We start from the raw sequence: 18,656 nt of genomic DNA, 5'->3' as shown, positions 1-18,656 counted from the left end.
TTATTGTGGGTTTTTTGTGTTACTTCTATCAAACAAATTCTGAAAGATCAGTACAACTTCCCTTTAGATTGCCACTGGAAAATATGTCAGCATCCATGACAATGCACCAACTTTTTTTTTTGTTGTTTTCCATTGAAAGGTTGAGCTGTTTTTCATTTGTTTTCTTCCTCCTAATGTCTCTTCCTGACTGTAGAATTACAGGTACAGTCTTATGCCTGCCCATGGTATGGTTCAGGCAGAAATAAGAAGGCCCTGCATCTTTGCATCTTTGGAGCAGGTCTTCACGTCTGGAATCAGCACCCTACTCTCTCTTTTAGACAGTAGGATGAAAGAAGCAGTTTAGCCTGTGATTCATCTGATTTTATAGACATCTACTCTATTATATCTGTTTTAAACTTCTACTTTTGTAGGATGAGGTGAGATGCAACCTAATTTCAGTTGTCTATGTTGACCATATCATCAGTCACGATGAAAGGAGTCTAGAGTGAACAGCCAAGGCAAAGACACTTTGTCAGATACATCCCACTTTTACAGTCTAAAAGTTGAGTCAGAGCTCACTTAAGCAGAGGTAAAGACTCCCATTTACATGTACTGAGTTTGGGTTAAGTTGTAAAGATTCTGTTCTGTCACTAACTTTTGAATTTATCTCATTTTTCTGTGTAGATAGGACACATGATTTCAAAGACATAAATACCCATGCTCATGGATCTGGGCATGACTCACTGTATGGGTAGATACAGACCTGAAGAGAATATTTAGGAACATCTTTCTATGCCTATACTGAGGTTTCTATATGCCTTGTATTTTGGGAAATTCTCTACAGACACTTTGATAGTTCTGCACTCTGATGAAGGACAGGATGGCTAGAGGTATTACTGAGCCAAAATAAATTACATTTTCACAGGGCTGTTAAGTAGAAGAGTGGTACCGCTTGGTGCATGTCAAAGAGGAAGAAATGACAAACACGGCACTGTGAAGGACAGAGCTGTATCAAGAAAAGTGGGGCTGTCACAAACTGGAGCCTGATGGTCTTGTCTTCAGTCTGCTGTAGCCATCCTACAAATATATATCAAATATATTAACTTCTGTGAGGTGTTCAGACACCAGGACAATGCATGACCTCATGGGTGCTTGATGAATCGATGAAGGCTGGAAGTAGGAGGTGTGGTGCTTGCTTTGCCTGAGTGCTACCAACTCAGGGTAGAAAAGCTGCTGTAGGAAGGACATCAAAGGTTCAAATGCACCCAGCTTTTTGTGCAGAGACGATTTGATCCTTAACACAGATGTACTAGGTTTAGTTTCTAATTTTAATAATGACTCCTTTCTAAAAACTCAGACAGTTGATTGATCTTCAATACAGCCAACAGTTTTGCTATAAACTTTTTACTAAGTAAATAATTAGGCAGTGACTAATCATACAGGGAAGGTGGGAAGCACTCTTGTGTGTTATTAGCCCCTCACAGTTTTCAGAAATGGATTATAAGTAACTCAAAATCTTCGACTGCAAATGGCAACCTTGTCATCAAATATAAAAAAATACCCTCGACAAGATCAGTGAAAGCCCTGCAGAGGTCTGAAGCTGGGTAGCAGACACTGATTAGGTGCTGCCACCACAAAATGAAAATTCTTCCCTGAGCCCAAGAAACAGCTGATGGATATAGTTGGAAGTGATAAAAAGGTCACTCTTAAATGGATACAGGGAGATTTAACTCACAATGCCACCATCCTGAAGCCCTTAGACAAATAATAAAACACAGGCTGCAAAGACTAGAAAGCCGTTCAGTCAAAATACTTACACAAATCTTTGTCATCTGAGTCTTAAAGAAAACTCACCTCTGAACGAGACTGCAGAAAATGAACAAACAAGTACCCTTGAGCCCACTGGCCCTCTTTGGCAATGTGCTAAAAAATCCTACAGTAAAAAACTGTTCAGTCTTAGAATTATGTTTTGCAGCATGAATTCCAAACCACTGTTCTATAGCACCTGCACAGCCCATCCATGATAATTTCATAACCATATGACAATTATATCACATGAGACAGAGAACTAATTTCCATTCTAACAGTAATAACCATCTCCTAAAACTAGATTCTTTTTAAATCAGTTGCTATTTCTAAAAGCACCATGCAAGAAAAGGTCTGAATTTTTAAGTTGATTTTCCATACATATTCAAACACGAGGGTATTTCAAGATGAATAGAAGAAATTTCATACTTTGCCAATATATTTAAAAGTTTGGTGTAATGACCTGAGGATTAATAACCCTCTCAACTTGACATCAATCCAGTGCAAAACACTGGAATTGTTAATTCCAGGTATTATTTATAAAGAATCAGAGAAAAATAATACAATTTATTACTTTTTCATTATTCATTACATACCAATCAGGATGGAATTAAGGAAAATACATTTTATTTCAAGAAAGCTATCTTGATATTTTTTCAGGTTTTAAATTTTCCTGGGGAAAAGAAAAATCTATACTACTTATGTATTACTTATGAACTTTGGTAGCACTTGTGGAATTAAACAAAAATTTGATTAAGAAATTAGAAATCTCCAAAGTCACCACTGTATTGATTGAATAGATTAAAACCTGAGCAGTTGACATTCTTGGAAACCCTCATAAGTGGGGACTCATCATCAAGAGGATGTCACTGAGCCCTTCAGGGTCACTCCTGGGCTCTGTGGTGGGTTAGTTTCCCACAATTGTTTTCTTTCAGGATTCAGCCTATGTCTATAAGCATGCTAATACTTTGACCATATATTTTTATGGAAGCACTGAAAACACATAATGCTAATTCATGAGGTCAGGGTGGAGCATCTATTGCTTAGGTAATACTAAAATCAAGTCCACAGACAAATATCCTCAGATTTGCTTCCCTGAAGTTTGTTAGACCACATCTTAATAGTGTTATCCAAATCATGGATTAGGGCAAAGCCAAAGAACATACGTTTGTCACATCCTGTTTGGATGATACCAACACAGACACAAACAGAACAAGCAGATTTTGGCATGAAATGAAAGATATTTTTATTAACCTCACATTTGTTAAAGAACATGTCAGTTACCACTTGGACTGAGTAATTTAGTTCCATATTTTGACCATGAAAGTGTCTTTAATAACGTTTGCAAAATGTGATTTTGAGGACAATCTTTAAATACGTGATATCTGCTTTTCAACAGAACATAGACAGAACAATTATTTGATTCACTGCTGTTCAAATAACCAGCTTATTTTTTTCATTTATGGGAAATAAGATTTTTCTACCTGCTTTATTTTAAAGCTTTTTGGGATATAAAAGCTTTCTGCTCAGTCATTAGCTGCAAATTGCAGAATGAAGAAGTACCCTACAGCATTTCCAGATGAAGTAGTCTGTTTATACAGAAAGCACAAGAGCTATAATTACTACATGATCACATTTGTATATCAAGGTCAGATTTCTGTGATTCACACTATTGTTTGGACATAAAAGGAGTTGATTTTCAGCATGGTGGTGCACAACTACTATTGTTATTGTATCAGTGACTGTAGAAACAATATTAACTTTTGCTTGTTTGAGTTTTTCTAATTAGGCTAACCCTAGTTCAGGAATATGAGAAAATTGGCTGGCTAGTATTTGCCCTAAAATAGTCATTAGACATGAAAAAATATGGATTTATATTATTGCTACTCAGGTCATATAGTCTATTATGAAAGAAAAAAAAGTCCTCTAAAACAAAAAGCAAGATAAAATCGGTCATTAAATTACTTACGCATGAAATCACACAGAGTTTAAGCAATATCAAATGCAGGTAACTAAAGCATGTAAAAAATATTTCCTGATATTTTCCTCTCCTCTGCAAAATCCCTGCATATTTTTTTCTTGATTATTAATTCTTGATATATACATTGGCAATTTTTATATTCTCTTCCTGAGAATCCATTAGCTTTCCACAACATTTACCCTGTTCTAAAACCTTAAAAATAAAGGGATTGAACTCATTATACTTATTAGTTAAGCATTAGGATTAGTCAAGCACTTAGATTCTACCAATTAATCCAATATAATTGTATGTATTTATAACTAGGCACAAGAACAAATGTTTTCCTCATCTAAGGACTAATAGAATCTGCTATTGTATTACTGTATCATGTCGAATTCTCACCCAGCTGCCATTAATGTCACCCTGTTCTCAGTTAGGCCCCCTCCTTGTTTAAGCCCCACTTGACTTTCTCTTTTCAGGTGTAGGTGTTCCTGTGTGAAAGGCAATCATATTTCTCCAATTTTCATTGTTCTCTATATGTTCTGGGCTTTTATATTTCATATCCACTCCCTGCTCCCACTCACATACTGTCATATATAAGGATTTTCCACAAATCTGGTAATGTTACCTCCACATTGCCAAGGACAATTGGGGAGCATTGGTTTTGTTTTTTTGAGGGGGTGAGATGAAGAGTCAAAATGCCATCTTGACACAGCCCAAATTCTACTACTGTCATCAGGTCAAGGGTTTCAGAAAAGCTGTATTTAGCCTCAAAATACTCTTTACCCAGATAAATGACACTAATGGGTATATGGCTTGAGGAATTTGCCATCTGAATGATGCCCTAATAAATTGTTCAAGGTCACTGAGTCAGTGTTGAACTCACATGAGCACTTTCATCACTAGGCCACCATTCCTCTCTAGGAGAGCCACATATGTTTCCTTCTCAGTATTGTTTCTCATCACTCAGTGATGATAACTTCAACCAACTTGATTTCTTTATAAATATTTTTCTGTATTTCTTTGCTATTTTATTTATTTGCTGATGACTCTTGTATCAATAGGCCCCAAAATGAGTAGGAGACGTAGAACGGGAACATAATCATTCTATAACCAACGAGATGTAACCAAAAATGCTCATAATGCCACTTATAGCAAATGAGCAATTAAATAATATTCAGTAGTTTATTATAGCAGACATAAAGAGATTGTGTCACTTTTTAGACTTATGAAAAATAAATTGCCATCCATTTAAAATTTAGTCCAATGTCAATCATAGTTACTTGTAAACTTAGGTCAGCATCCAATTTAGAAAATAATGAGCCATTATATATTTTTTATTTCTTGCTTTGATTTGAATAACATAAACCTATGATGATGGTGACTTTTTTCCCTACAGAGATGAATAATATAATTAAAAGGAAGAGGTGTGCTGTAAAATTAAAGAACCAGCAGACATCATCATGGGTTGAGTCATCTCCAGGGTTGCCAGTGGCTATGGGTTTGTTGTAAGATGGTGGTACTCAGTTGTCTGCCAGGAGATGCCTTTCCCAATCCACAAAAACACAGTGCAGTGCCAGGACTGCCTTCTAACAACTTTTTCCTGCATGTAACTCAATATTCAAGCAAAATATTCTTGATTTGAGGCAGATACTCCTCCTCTTGGCCTTCAAATCAAAGGACACATCTCCTCCTTATGAGCAGAGCCCATAGCCATTTCTCCTCCTGTGCTACCAAGCTGGTGGCATACCTGGTAAAATCTCAGATCTTTTCCAGACAGCAGGTAAAAATCTGAAGTCTGCTGGTAAAAAAAGATGTCTAACCCTCTTAATAATAAAAGAGCTCTTAACAACATCACTTGAAAGTATCCTAAAGGCTCAGAAACAGAAGGGAAAAGAGATCATACTATCAAAAAACTTGTATGTTGCAATTTTTAATTGGATCTCATATGTCTTGGAGACAGGGATTATTCTATGTTATTTTTAATGTTAAGGGTTGGAAAACCTCCAGACCCACATGACATATCTGGAAACACAAAACAAACAGGACAAACCCCATAAACAAACTACAGCAGTCTCGGGGGAAATAGGTCAAAAGGCATAACAAAGCTTCTCTTAGGCAGAAGGTTAAAAAAAATACTCATAGAGAAGGACTTGTGTTTTTCCTCATGGAATCAAGGAATAAAGTGATGTGCTCGAATGAAAATGGGCAGACTGGTTAATCAAAGAGTGTAATCTGGGGATGGCCTCTTCCCCACTCCCCCGTTGCCTGGGCCCCTCTGTTTGATCTTATCCTTATGGGTCCTTGTCACCTCTCCCATGTGCCAGCTCATGCAGTCCACATCTCTCTGACTCACTGGGGCTTGTCCCAGCCTCCCTGATTTACCATCTCATGGCAATGGCTTCTGTGTAGTACTCTCCTTCTCAGCACCCATATTTGGCCTCAAGCCCCTGCTAATCTTTTTCCAGCTTGTACCTTTGGACCAAACATGAAGGTCAGCCCAGAATGTCCCAAATTTAAAGCTATGTGCCAGCCCTACTCACCTGCTCAGGGCTCTGCAGCATGTCTAGCACCTTCCTTTCCCCACAGCAACACAATCTTAAACTGGAAAGAATATGCAATATAGTGGCAGAAAAAACTGATGAAAAATTGTGAGACCACTTGTCCATATCCTGCCATGACTGTCTCCCCACACCCTCCTGCCCTCTCCCACATGCAGGATTATGTCCTGTCAGAACACTTCTTGTTCCCAGTCTCTTTATCCTTCAGATCTTATCTCCATCTTCCAAAAAAGATCAGTCTGGTGCATACACCTGACATTGAAATTTTCAGCTTGAATGGTTAGACTGAAGTTATGTCAGAAATCAGGGTCTTCTGAAGTGTCAGACAGCTTGGACAAGCAAGACCTTACCAGCACTGCACTCAGTGCAGCTGACTGAGTAGTTGCCACATTGAGTTAGACAGAGAGTTTTCCCAGCCAGCTAAATGAAGCTCTCCTCTAGCAATTTTTAACAAGGTGTTATTTATCAGGGAATTTCTAATGGAACTGTTTACCACAGTGAAACTCACAAATGCCAAATGCAGCAATCAAATAATGGAAGATAAATTTCCACCACTGAAGAATTAAGACACATTGTTTCAAATTGACTGTTTAAATAAGCAACTTTGTCAGTCCCATAGCTTTGGTCAGTTTTACTTACTCGATCTTTTCTCCTCTTCTAGGTAGGTTTCTGGTTGTGACAGATGAGACATGAGATCTTCAGCATCCAGGCTTTCAAGTTTTTCTTCAAGAGATTCACTATGGAATCGGTAAGAAAGACAAAAGACATAAATATAAATAACTAGTTTAAGGAGTAAAAAGCAGACCAGATGTTTTATCAATTCTAATACCTGCCAGTAGGGTTTTTTCTGCTTAATGCCACTTCAGAATTTACTACAGTGGGTGTTCCTCAGAAAAAGTCTAACTGTTGCCTTTCAAGAATCAAAAGTCCCAATAAATCAGTAAATCCTTACAAAGCATTGACCACCTGAGCAATTATTGGAACAAACAGTAATATTTATTACATAGTTTGCTTTCAAAGCTAGATGAGGAGGGCAGGGTATACAAAGGACACTGTAACTCTTTTCAACTCATCTAGATCTGGTAACTGATGTTGTTTTAACTTTGAAAACAACAGATTTCTCAGATCAGCCTGAAAAATCTATAGCAAGATTTGTGTGGGGGCTTGGAAAGAGGAGGGACTCTCTTCTTTGCATGATGTAAAGTGCTGAATAGCACACAGTTGTCTAAATATGCTTTTTGCTTATTCAGTCTCTGGATGGCGAGTTCTCTTGCTTTAAAGTTTTCATTCTCTTTCACTGAACCACTAAAAGCTACATTTGGATTGCCTGACTTGAATCCCCTACAACAACAATAATGATGGTTAAGGCTGAAGTTTTCTTTGTACTGGATGCAAGGGCTGGAGCTACACTGGCACAAGTCACTGCTCCCTGTGTGACCACAGAGCAGTGTGGGACTTTCATCCTTTCTTCCTCCCTGGGGGAATCAGTTCACCATATTGCACTCCAGACCAGCCAAGAGGGTGAATCACTGCTGCTGATCTTCTCAAAACTGAATAAATCCTCCTTTGGAGCATTTGCTTTGTCACATGGCTGCACATACTTTTCCTTTTTGAGTCCACGAGGTCTTAAATAAGCAAGAGTTCAGAAGTCAAACAGTCATATTTTAAAAAATATAGTGCTATTAAGCTGGACATTCCTATTTGATTTTGAAATGGCACTTCCATTTTTATGTCCTACTGCTCCTAGATTTCCTTGAAGGAAATCACAACCACCAACAAGAAAATAAGTAGTGCTAACATCCCTGAAGTTAATGAAACAAAATTTCCTACAGATCTGTGTCTTGATGAAGCTCCTGAGGAGGTGCAAACCATCACTGAAACTCTTCCCATGACTGGGACACTTAGGGGATCTTTCTCTCACACTGATCAACTTGACAAAGAACAAAGTGACAGTGAGCCTTTCCTATACATAGGAACAAGAAACATTTTTTTCCCCTGCTCATTTTTATTTTCTCGCAAAACTTCTAGGAGCTGAAGATTTTTGACATCTTTCCTGCCGCCCTTTCAAATTTTCTGAGATCAGCATTGCTTTAAAAAAAATCCTTAGAGGCAGAACAGATGAGCAGATGGTCACCCTCTACAGTAGTCAATAGAGCACCAGTTAACTTAGGATCCTGCAAGCTCAAATTCAGTGGTTAAAAGTAGAAGCAAATGAGTAATCAGCAAAGGGAGCTGCTGTGATGGACCTCTAGACTGAAATTCTGCACTGCTAAATTTCATTTAGCACCATGTGAACACTGGCCCAACAGAAATTTGGTACACACAGCAAGACTAGTTTCCAGAAACTTCCATATAGTTATCTGTCATCCTGGGTTTTACCAGAACCTTATGACTGCAACATTCAAACATCTACATTAATAAAACCCACAAACCATAATTTTAAATATGAGTAATTTTGCTTGAGCATAAAGAAGACATACTTCAAATTATTTCAGATCTTATGTATCATTAAACATTCTGATTTCCTTAATAAAAAAAACAAATATGCAAACAAAATAAACATAGTCAAACCCAAAAGGCATCACTCCTGAATTGAAAATTTCTTATGCTACTTTCAAGTCTAGAGTCTGGCCAAGTGATGCATCCTTGAAAACAGTAGCTTATATAAGGGAAACACAGATGTGCTAACATGTTCAGTGGCTGCAAGGACCTTTTTTTATAACATCCAACATCTGCAGATTTATTTCCAGCCTTTCTCTAATGAGATGCTATTTAGAAAATTATGAGAAATAAAGTATGCAGAGACAACACTATAAGCTAGTACTTAACTTAGTAGGCCCATACACATTCACATCTGCAAACTGTGTTTTAGCAAAGCTTGCTAATGACTTCTGTTTATTATCATGGAGGTCTTAGTCCCTCTTTTTCCACAAAGTAATGCTAATAAAACTATAATATAGAGGGAGGAGTCCCTCACAAACCCAGATCTTTCTGATTTATATTTTTACAGCATTACAACTAGTAGAAAGAACCCTTTCATTTACCTGCCAAACCTTTTTGTCTGTCAGAAAAAGTGCTAACAAAATTGTTTGGACTGAGAGTCAGCCTCATCCCTCAGCTACTTTTTTAAACTCTTACAATAAAATATATATAAAAAATACTTAGTTCTGATACAGCAGTATTCAGCTGAAAAAGCCCAGTGTTCTTTCACCTAGAAAAATAAATGTAATTGTCTGCATTCCACAGATCGAGAAATGATGCACACAGAGATCAGTTGCCATGTCAGAGTCATGAGTGGCAGCTCAAGGACACGATCCCAGGTCTACAGAGCCTTTATTTCATTCTCCAACTGCTTCACAGGTTCATTTGGTCTGAACCTTCATTTTTACTGCAGACAAAACACTGCATGTTGCCATCAGCATACATTTAGCAGCTTCACTAGAACCAGAGATGTGCCTGGTAATGACACAGCCATATCGTTTCCAGAGGGAAAGAGAAAATATTGAAATGTTTGCAATGTGGGTTGAATCTTTATTTCATTCTCTTTTTATTTTGGAGAGCCTGCTATGCCAGCTGCCCAGCAACATGTTCATTTCTGCAGTATCACACTCTGATTTTAGTCATTGCTATTTCTCATATTAAAAAAAAAAAAAAGAAAAAAAAAAAAGCATTCAGCTACTATGACTCCTTCTTTGGAAGGACTCTTATTTCTCTCATTTCAATCAGAGTATCCCTTCATGACATATTGCCTTCATCTTGTCCTTTGCAATCCCACTGGAACAGCCTGCTCTTCTGCCAACATGTCTGCAGTGCCCTTCCCAACAATCCTTCAAAGATTTGCTCAGTGTCAGGAATGCAAGGACAACCGTGCCCAGGTTTCCCTGAGATGCTCCTCAGCCTCAGCAGTGCAGTGATGGTGGGTACTGCTGGAACACCACCTCCCTCAGGGCTGGCAGTTCTTGCCTGACCACCTCTGTAAGTAATGAGCAGGGTCCTATTTTCACCTGGTTAAGGGTTAACATCAAACCTGTGAGTGGTTCCACTGACAGTTTTCTTGTCCATCAGCACTCAAAAGAGTTTGATATCTTTGAACTGTCCAAAAACCAGCCCATATAGAAGAATATACTGCTGTGCTTTTATATTCTGTAGATGTTGCAAGAGCTGTGTTTGAATCTGTTGTTTCCTGACACACAGAATCATAGAATCATAAAATATCCTGAGCTGGAAGGGACCATAATGTCACTCCTTTCAACTCCTGTTTTTGCACAGGACCATGTCCAAGAATCCCATGTGCCTGAAAGCATTGTCCAAGTGCTTTTTGAATTCTGTCAGGCTTGGGGCTGTGACAACTTCTCTGGGGAGCCTGTTCCAGTGCCCAACCACCCTCTGGGGGAAAAACCTTTTCCAAATATCCAACCTAAACCTCCTCTCACACAAGTTCCAGCCATTCCCTTGGGTCAAGTCTCTGGGCACCAGAAAGAAGAGATCAGTGTCTGCCCCTCCTCTTTGCCTTGTGAGGATGTTGGAGATCACAATGAGGTCTCCCCTCAGTCTCTCCCTCTCCTGGCTGAACAACCCAAGTGACCTCAGCTGCTCCTTGTATGGCTTCCCTCCAGACCCTTCATATGCATTTTTGCACTTCCTATGAACTGAAGTAAGGTTTCTTAAATGATCATCTCTAACAAAAAACATCTGTGAAATAGAATTACCAAATTCAGCATACCTGTAACAAGAAAAAGAGTATATCTATCCTGAGCCTGCTGTCTCTTGCTGCAGGTGAGCATTTTGCTGTTTTCTCTTTGGAGAATGCAAAGGTGGCAGGGGAACAGCCCATGGCTTGTTGTTGTTACTGGGAGCCTGGAATGCCATTATGTGTTTGTCTGCTAGACACTTGATCTTGCATGACAAAACCAAAAAAACAAAGGCAAAACTGAATCAGCAGATTAGTCAGCTTAATCTTGTGTAACTCAATGCTGCACTTCATTTTCAGTACTGTTATTTTCAGCTGTCCTTTGAGATGGTTATTTGAGCTTCTTTATCATTCAGCCAAACTATTTGCCCAGGACATTCACAAAAATAAGATGCAAAATATATAATTCAGCAAAATATTTCTGTGGGTCTGATTTAATCTTTTTTCATTTTGTCCACATAGTGTTAAAACCACAAGATCTTAATGCTACTAAAATGCCATTTATAACGAGAAGACAATGGGCTCTCTTTTTGCTCTCATTTTAATATTAAAAGAAAGCAAAAAGAACCTTCTGTTTAAGCCACTATTGTAAGTGCTAAGAGGTTTTTAAAATAACATGTAGTTTTGAGACATTTGCTATCTCATTTTAAATATGAGATGAAGACAAATGATGGGAGATGCCAGTATTAAAATTGAAATCAGCTGATTCTTGCATTCAACACAGTCACAGCAGCAGCACAAATTCTTGACACAGCTAATGAAGTTCATAAGCCACATTAGCAGATACTGTCCCATAAAAAACACGGAATTGCAATCAGCATGTTTGCTGGACCTGGATTTTGGTCTTCTTCATGTTCAACAGTGTGAAATAAGCAAGAAGTTTTCTTTTACTTGAAAGTTACCTGATTATTCAGTCCCAGTAACATAATAATTTCAAAGGTTTGTTTGCAAATGTCAAAGCCAACAGCCTTCTTCCTCAAGTAGAAACACTCTGCAGTTTACCATGTACATTCCCTTCAAGCAAATTAGCACCAGTCACAATGTGTGATGTAGGCTTCAGTGTTTAAAATAGACTTTGCCTTTTCCTGTGAGTACATCATGCACTTATGTGATCTTAAACATGCAAGCATGCTGCAGGTCAAAATATGTAGTTGTTACATTTCGTGCAAGGCTGTCAGCTGTCCAACCATCCTCTGAGAGGACACAGCTCCTGGAGGTGAAACGCCTCCTGACTAAACATTTCCTGCTGAAGTACAAAGTGATCATGTTACTTGTCCTTACATAAATGGGGTGGTTTTACTTTGCAAAACAAAACTGAGAGTTCCATTAAGAAAAAAAAATGTTTACTGAGTTTTAGCACGTGAGATATTCCAAAACCAAAAGCATAATTCATCCTGCTGAGATTCTTGTTAATTTGAAGCTTCTTTTATGCCCTAAGCCCAGCATCCAACTCATATGAAAAGAGCTGATATTCAGAAATATTTGTGGATATTCTAATATTATGGCCATAAATTTAAATAAGCCTTTCCCATTAATTTTTTTAGAAGTTATCTGAAAGTAAAACTATAAAAATGTAGGAACGGCAACTTACCATATAGATGTTTTTTCAGGGAACCTCAAATCAGCTTTCTGAGGTATTAAATGCCATGGATGTCTGTTGTCATACAATGATCTCATAAAGATAGTTAGGATCAGAAAGAGGATGGGAAGTACTCCTTACTGCTGTGTTTAGTTGAAATGGATGAGTCTAACATCAAACTACAAATGTATTCAGGATAGCAGTATAGTAGAGAAACATATCCTAAGGATATTTTCCTCATGCATTTTAGCACACTACTTCTGTTGCTATTTGCTGTTGAGCTGGTGATACTCTCCATGTTTGTGGAGATGCTAAGGAGCATAAAAAGAACAACTATATAGCTTACTAAGAAAAGCATGTGCATTTCAATGATTTGATGTTTTAATTAAACATTACTGTCTGTCATACTATAAAATCAGCACTTTTATCTGCAGTAATAGTCAAGATGGAAACCTTGCAAGTCAAGAAATGAGTGTAGTTGTAAACCTGTATTTGCAAAAAGGCATCATCATGTTCATACTTGAGAATCAAAACCCCCTGAATTTAACATGTGAGATCCTGCCATAACTACACCTGCACTAAACAGGAGTCGCTGCACTGAACCGATGTGTGCAGTGATTTCCTTCTCCAGCTAACAACTCACTTCAATGCCACACTGAGAGGTTGCAAATGGCCCTGGAGGCAGCTTGTCTGAGCATGCTTGACAACACACTGGTGCTCAGCCAGGGACTCGGGTCAAGCTTGTTTCCAAAAGCAGCAACCACACCTGAATTCGCATCTGTGAGTTTGCTTCCTATGCAGCAGGGAAGTGTGACCTCAGGGTGGTCCTGGGGCTGCTATCTGTAGGCAGCATAATCACATCCCACAGGAGATTCACCACCAGCTTCAGCCTAGATGAGGTGTTGATACCCTGAAGAGCTGACTTTGCATGACTCAAGCTAGACAGCCACAAACACAGCAGGGCCACAAGCTCATCTATCTGGCTCCTTATCTGTAGTGGAAACAATCTTGCTGTTCTCTACCTCATTGCTGTGTGGTTTCAATAGTTAATTGCATTGATGATGTGAAGAGCTGTGCAAGTGCCATATAGCTTTTCACCTCTGGCACATACTGGTCATGCTGCAAAGTTCACAGTGATGACAACATCATCACCTGTTCACTCCTGCTCAGCTCCTGTGAATGAACTGATGACCTCAATCTAAAAATAAGCTGTCCAAAATACTATAAAATGAAGAATACTATCATTGCTCAACACCTGTGTTGGTAGTCATTGCAATGTTCCTTAGCCTTCTATAATTTACTCTTCTGTTTTCAATCACAATAAAAGCCAGGGAATCAAGTGGATTTCTAGACTGAATCACTGGGTGGGATGGCAAGACAGCACAACTTCCTTGACTGCAATGCATCAGCAGTAAGGAGTAAGTGACTTCCAGTGCTGCTTGCATGATCCTCACTGGCATTACCTTGTCCAGGATGGACAAGATGTTTTTCACTTCAGAATACCAAGAGGATTGCGATAAGCATAACTTCATTGGCAAACCTTCAATGAGAAGGCTGTGGCACAGCCTCACCCAGGATCTAGCACAGACTAAGACAGCGTTACAGCAGACACTGTGAAATATAACTTTCACACTCTGATGATTATTCTTTGACATTTGTGAAGTGAAACAGTGATTTCAGTCAGTGACAATTTATAGAGAGGTGCATCTTACAAATTTAGAATTGAATCTCAGATACTGATCACAATTCAAAACAGGAAACATGGTTAAATCTAAAATTCACTGAATGCTATTTGAAATACTTACATAATTTGACTAGTTTAAATATTAGCACATTTTTATAGGCAGCTAGTATATTTTTATTAACATCACATTAATTAACTGATCTTGTTTCTAGTGAGTTTAAATGAAAATAATCCAAGTCTAAAAGGGTCATGCCTATAGGGCTAATTTCTTCACTAACATTTGAATAGGGGAAGCGGAAATGCTGAAAGGAAAACAGAGCACTGTATTCTCTCTGGCAGAGTAAACAATTTCAGAAGTGTCAAAAACAGACCAAAAGGCAACTATGATCTTCCTTTTTCATTTTTAGGCCTTGTGCCATTCTCTTTAATTACCAGTATTTTTCTGTATTCATTCTATTTCTTATACATTTAATATGTTTTTTTAGAAGACAACTTTTTTCCCTGATGAGGAATCACAAAAGCTTAGTTGCATTTACTCTGCTCTGCCTTCACTTCTGTCACTCTTCACTGCTACAGTTTCCCTGGCCTGTCTGCTCCCTTTTTTAGTTGAATATGCTCTTTAACTCTGTAGTTTAAATTTTCACAAAATAGTATCAAAGAAATGATGTCTTTAACAATATGTTCAGTTTCTGGGGGGATTTGTATGGGATAACAGATGAGGTTATTTTACAATCCAGAGATTAATGGTCAAGCTCAATAACTTCAGCCTGAAGAAGAACAATTCAACCCTAACAGTGAGAGTACCCAATTAATTAAACCATCCACCAGTGTGATGGATTTATCCTCACTTGAAATCTGCCAGTGAGGGATCAGGAATCTTCCTAATGTGAACACTGTGGCTGACCTTTGGACCACCAGGAACAGCTGTATGACAGCCCATGATTGATGTTCAGCAGGAAATTACAGGGGATGACCACAGAGACCCTGCTTGGCCCTTGGGCCATATCCCTCACCCATCCAGTTTCCAAGCAGGCTAGGCCAAAACAGCTCTTTTGGATGTTACGAGCGGCTCTTCCCTGGCCCAACCCCCCAGCCAGTTCTTTACTCTCCTTTCCATACTGCTTTTGATGCCACCAGCCATTTTTATCTTCTTGGTCTCTCTTCCTCCTCCACTGCTCTTTTGAACACGATCATCAACTGATTTTCTTCCTACCTCTCCCGTTGCTTCTTCAGTGCTTCATTTTTTTTTTTCCCAAATCCATTTTTCACTGTAACTCCCACACAGTTCTTTTCTTGGCTTCCTCCTCCTCTTGCCTACTCTACCTTTCAGAGTCTCATGACGTTTAACAATCATCTGTACGAGCTCAGAGCCTTTGTGCCAGAAATCTGGATCACGTGAAGCAGCAGCAGCAGCAATCACATGGCCATATGGAGGGCTTCTACTAAGGCGATGAAATCACAGAAACATGTTCAGGCAGGACCACTGCTCAGCAGTATTGGTCATATTTTTGCTGACAGAACTGCACAGAAATAAGTTTTTTATGGGTATACTAAAATCAGGTATCTCCTTTTTATCCTTACTCAGGCATTGCAGTTTGTAGTTGATACTGTAAACTATTTTTGAGTTGCACAGGCATTTTGTTAGAATCACATAAAAAACTATGTACAAGTCTAACCACACTGTAATGCGGTAGGTGCTTATACAGTGAACACAAAATCCTTTGAAATGGATACAGCCATATAATATCACTCATTCTCAATTGTTCAGATTTGAGAATATTTACCATTCCTGAATGGCCCAGCTTCTGTGAAGAGAATCCCAAATATAAGGAGGAGGAAATCACACAGTATGGCTAAATAAATCACACTGATGCAGCAGATGACCACAATTACTTGAGCCTCCTGAGACTTAGCCTTCTTTAGAAATGAACATATGGGACCCCAAACCTAAGCTTAAAAAAAAAAAAAAAAGTCTGTCTGTGTGTCAGTTCCCTGAGTTACATGATACAACAATGGATAGAGGACATGTTAACTATTCAGAAATATTGCCTGTGAGCAGACACAGGGCTGTGAACCCGCGGTTCAGGTCTCGGGCCAGCGCTGCTCTGAGGCACCGCGCTGGGCTGTGCGAACCGGCCACGGCAGCACTGAGACAGCTCTGCTCTGGAAAGGCTCAGGCACAGAACTAGTAACGCAAAATCAGCAGTAGCAGCTTCAAGGGCTTCTCTAAATAGCAGGACTTCTTAAAAATTAACTAAGTCTAAAGAGCGTAAAAACCTATGCAGTCAAGACTGCCGAGCGGGGTGGCTCCCTCAGCGGTGGCTGCACGAATCCTCGGCTCTACATCACCGGCGGATGGGGCTCCGACCGGCTGTGACGGACTTAAGGAAGGGAAAAAAAGGAAGTAAGAGACCCTCCGACTCGCCCTGGGGGTTCCCTGGAGGGGGAGCGGACCCGCAGCCTGAGCCGGACAGGGTCCCTCCCCGCTGCCAGAAGGCACGGGAAGCTCATTCTCGCGCTTAGGGACAGCACTGCAGCCCAGCACCTCCCGACCTTGTCAGCTTCCACCAAAAAGCCCTTTTTAATGATAAGAAAACGAAAGAGTGGGAGCCTCTCCCCCTCAGAAACCGCGGGGCCGGGGGAGGGGAGCGCCGGCCGCGCCTGCGCGGAGCCGCTTCCTCGTTGTCGCGCGTAGCGGCGGCGGGCGGCGCGTGCCCGTCAGCGGTGCCCGTCAGCGCGGCCCCGCGGCCCCGCCGCGCCCGGCCCGGCCCCGCCTCCCCCGCCCGGGGGGCGCAGCCCGAGCCCGCACAAGTCAGTGCTCGACGCGGGCGGGAGCAGCGGCCGGGGCGGGGGGCGTGGGGGGGTCGGCGCGGGTGGGGAAAGAGGCTGAGCCCGGCGCGGTCGCCGCTCCCCTCCCGCCGCCCTCCCCGCAGCGCCGCGGCGGGGCCGAGCTGGGCTGCTCGGAGGCGACCGCGGGAGCGCTCCCCACCGGCGGGGCCGAGCGAGGGGCGCCGTGCGGGGGCCTCTCCCCCTTCACCTCCTGCCCGGAGGAGGAGGGGGCGGCCGGGCAGAGGCTGGATGTAGAGGGCGAAGCCTCAGCCTCCCTCTGCGGCTCCGGTGCTTTGATGCTGCGGGTCTCTGCTGGCTGTTAACATCTTCCCTCTGTTGTTTTTTTTTTTGTTTTTTTTTTTTTTTGTTTTTTTTTTTTCGTTTTTTTTTTCGTTTTCTTATTTTTTTTCCCTCGAAACTTGGCTTCTTCTCTCTCCGGATCTGTGTGCCTGGCTTCTCCTGGGCTTTACCGGTGGGGCAGGATCATGCCGGACCAGATCACCGTGTCGGAGTTCATCGCCGAGACCACAGAGGATTACAACTCCCCGACCACCTCCAGCTTCACCACCCGCTTGCAGAACTGCAGGAACACGGTCACACTGCTGGAAGAGGTAAATCGTCCACACCCCACATCCTATCCCCTGGTTTTTTTTTTTTTTTTTTTTTTTTTTTTTTTTTTTTTTTTTTTTTTTTTTTTTTTTTATGTGCCTTTGAGAGAGCATCAGGGACGGGTCAGCACCACCCGCCCAAATCCACAGGAGCCAGAGGCGTTGGTATGCATGTAATCTGGTCTTTTAATTGTGGGACTTTGCCCTTGTGTTGAGCTAGTTACAGAAAGCTTTCCTGCTCTGGCGTCTCAGAGATTAGTGCGTAAAGCAGTTGTCTGAACTTAAATGTTGCTGTGGTACTTCTTGGTGTTTTCAGTGTTGTCAGTTGTTGCAGTAGAAAAAAATGTGTGAATGTTGGGGATTTTTAGAGGGAAGATGAAGGGTGATTTTTGTTTGGGAGCGTTAGTAGAGGTTTTCCCCAGCCACTCGTTACATCAAGTAAGCGCAGAACTCTGACTGCAGGAATCTGCCAAGGGAGACTTGGTTTAAGAAATGAGGTAAGGATGAAGAGATGAATGTGGAGTGAGGGAAATAATATGAAAACAGAATTGGTGGAAGAAGAGGAGCAAAATAATGCAGCAGAAGAGATTATACGGTCCCAGCACTTCAACCTTGAAGCCTCAGTGCTGGGGTTTTTTCATGCTTGTTATGAGCGTCATTTAAATGTTCACCCTGCTCTGCTGTCAAGAAATAGGAGCATGAAAATGGGTAAACTTCCAGAGCTGGTTTCCAAGGAATATCAGTCCACTGCTTCCTATTTGAGGTTTCAGAGTGATTTCCTATTGACTAGGTCAGTGGTTATGAAGAAATGTCTTCCAAATGACTTTAAAACAAGACAGTGTACAGCTCTTCTCTTGCCCTGTGCTTGCTTGAAGGTACAAGCATAATGATGCTGAAAGAAGGCAGATTTTTGCTATTGTTGCAGGGGTGCAGTTAGTTGTTGTTTTGGATTATACACTT

The 18,656-nt window shown here is 40.6% G+C and overlaps 1 protein-coding gene across 3 annotated transcripts in view; it reads left to right on the top strand.

The window, feature by feature from the left end:
• The first annotated feature begins 6,957 nt into the window (after positions 1 to 6,957).
• The window catches only part of ASAP1 (ArfGAP with SH3 domain, ankyrin repeat and PH domain 1), a 125,801-nt gene continuing 114,102 nt past the window's right edge, over positions 6,958 to 18,656 (top strand). For 2 of the 3 annotated variants that reach the window (XM_053971500.1, XM_053971483.1), the window contains exons 1-2: positions 6,958 to 7,054; positions 17,570 to 17,699. In XM_053971500.1, coding sequence (XP_053827475.1) covers positions 6,996 to 7,054; positions 17,570 to 17,699 — 189 coding nt within the window. In that variant the 5' untranslated portion in view covers positions 6,958 to 6,995. Of the gene's footprint in view, positions 7,055 to 17,018; positions 17,071 to 17,569; positions 17,700 to 18,656 lie in introns of those variants that run through there. The other variant, XM_053971491.1, reaches the window with a different exon arrangement.

Source organism: Vidua macroura, chromosome 1, assembly GCF_024509145.1.
Source record: "Vidua macroura isolate BioBank_ID:100142 chromosome 1, ASM2450914v1, whole genome shotgun sequence".
Taxonomy (NCBI): Eukaryota; Metazoa; Chordata; class Aves; order Passeriformes; family Viduidae; genus Vidua; species Vidua macroura.
This window is presented reverse-complemented; position numbering and strand designations above follow the sequence as displayed.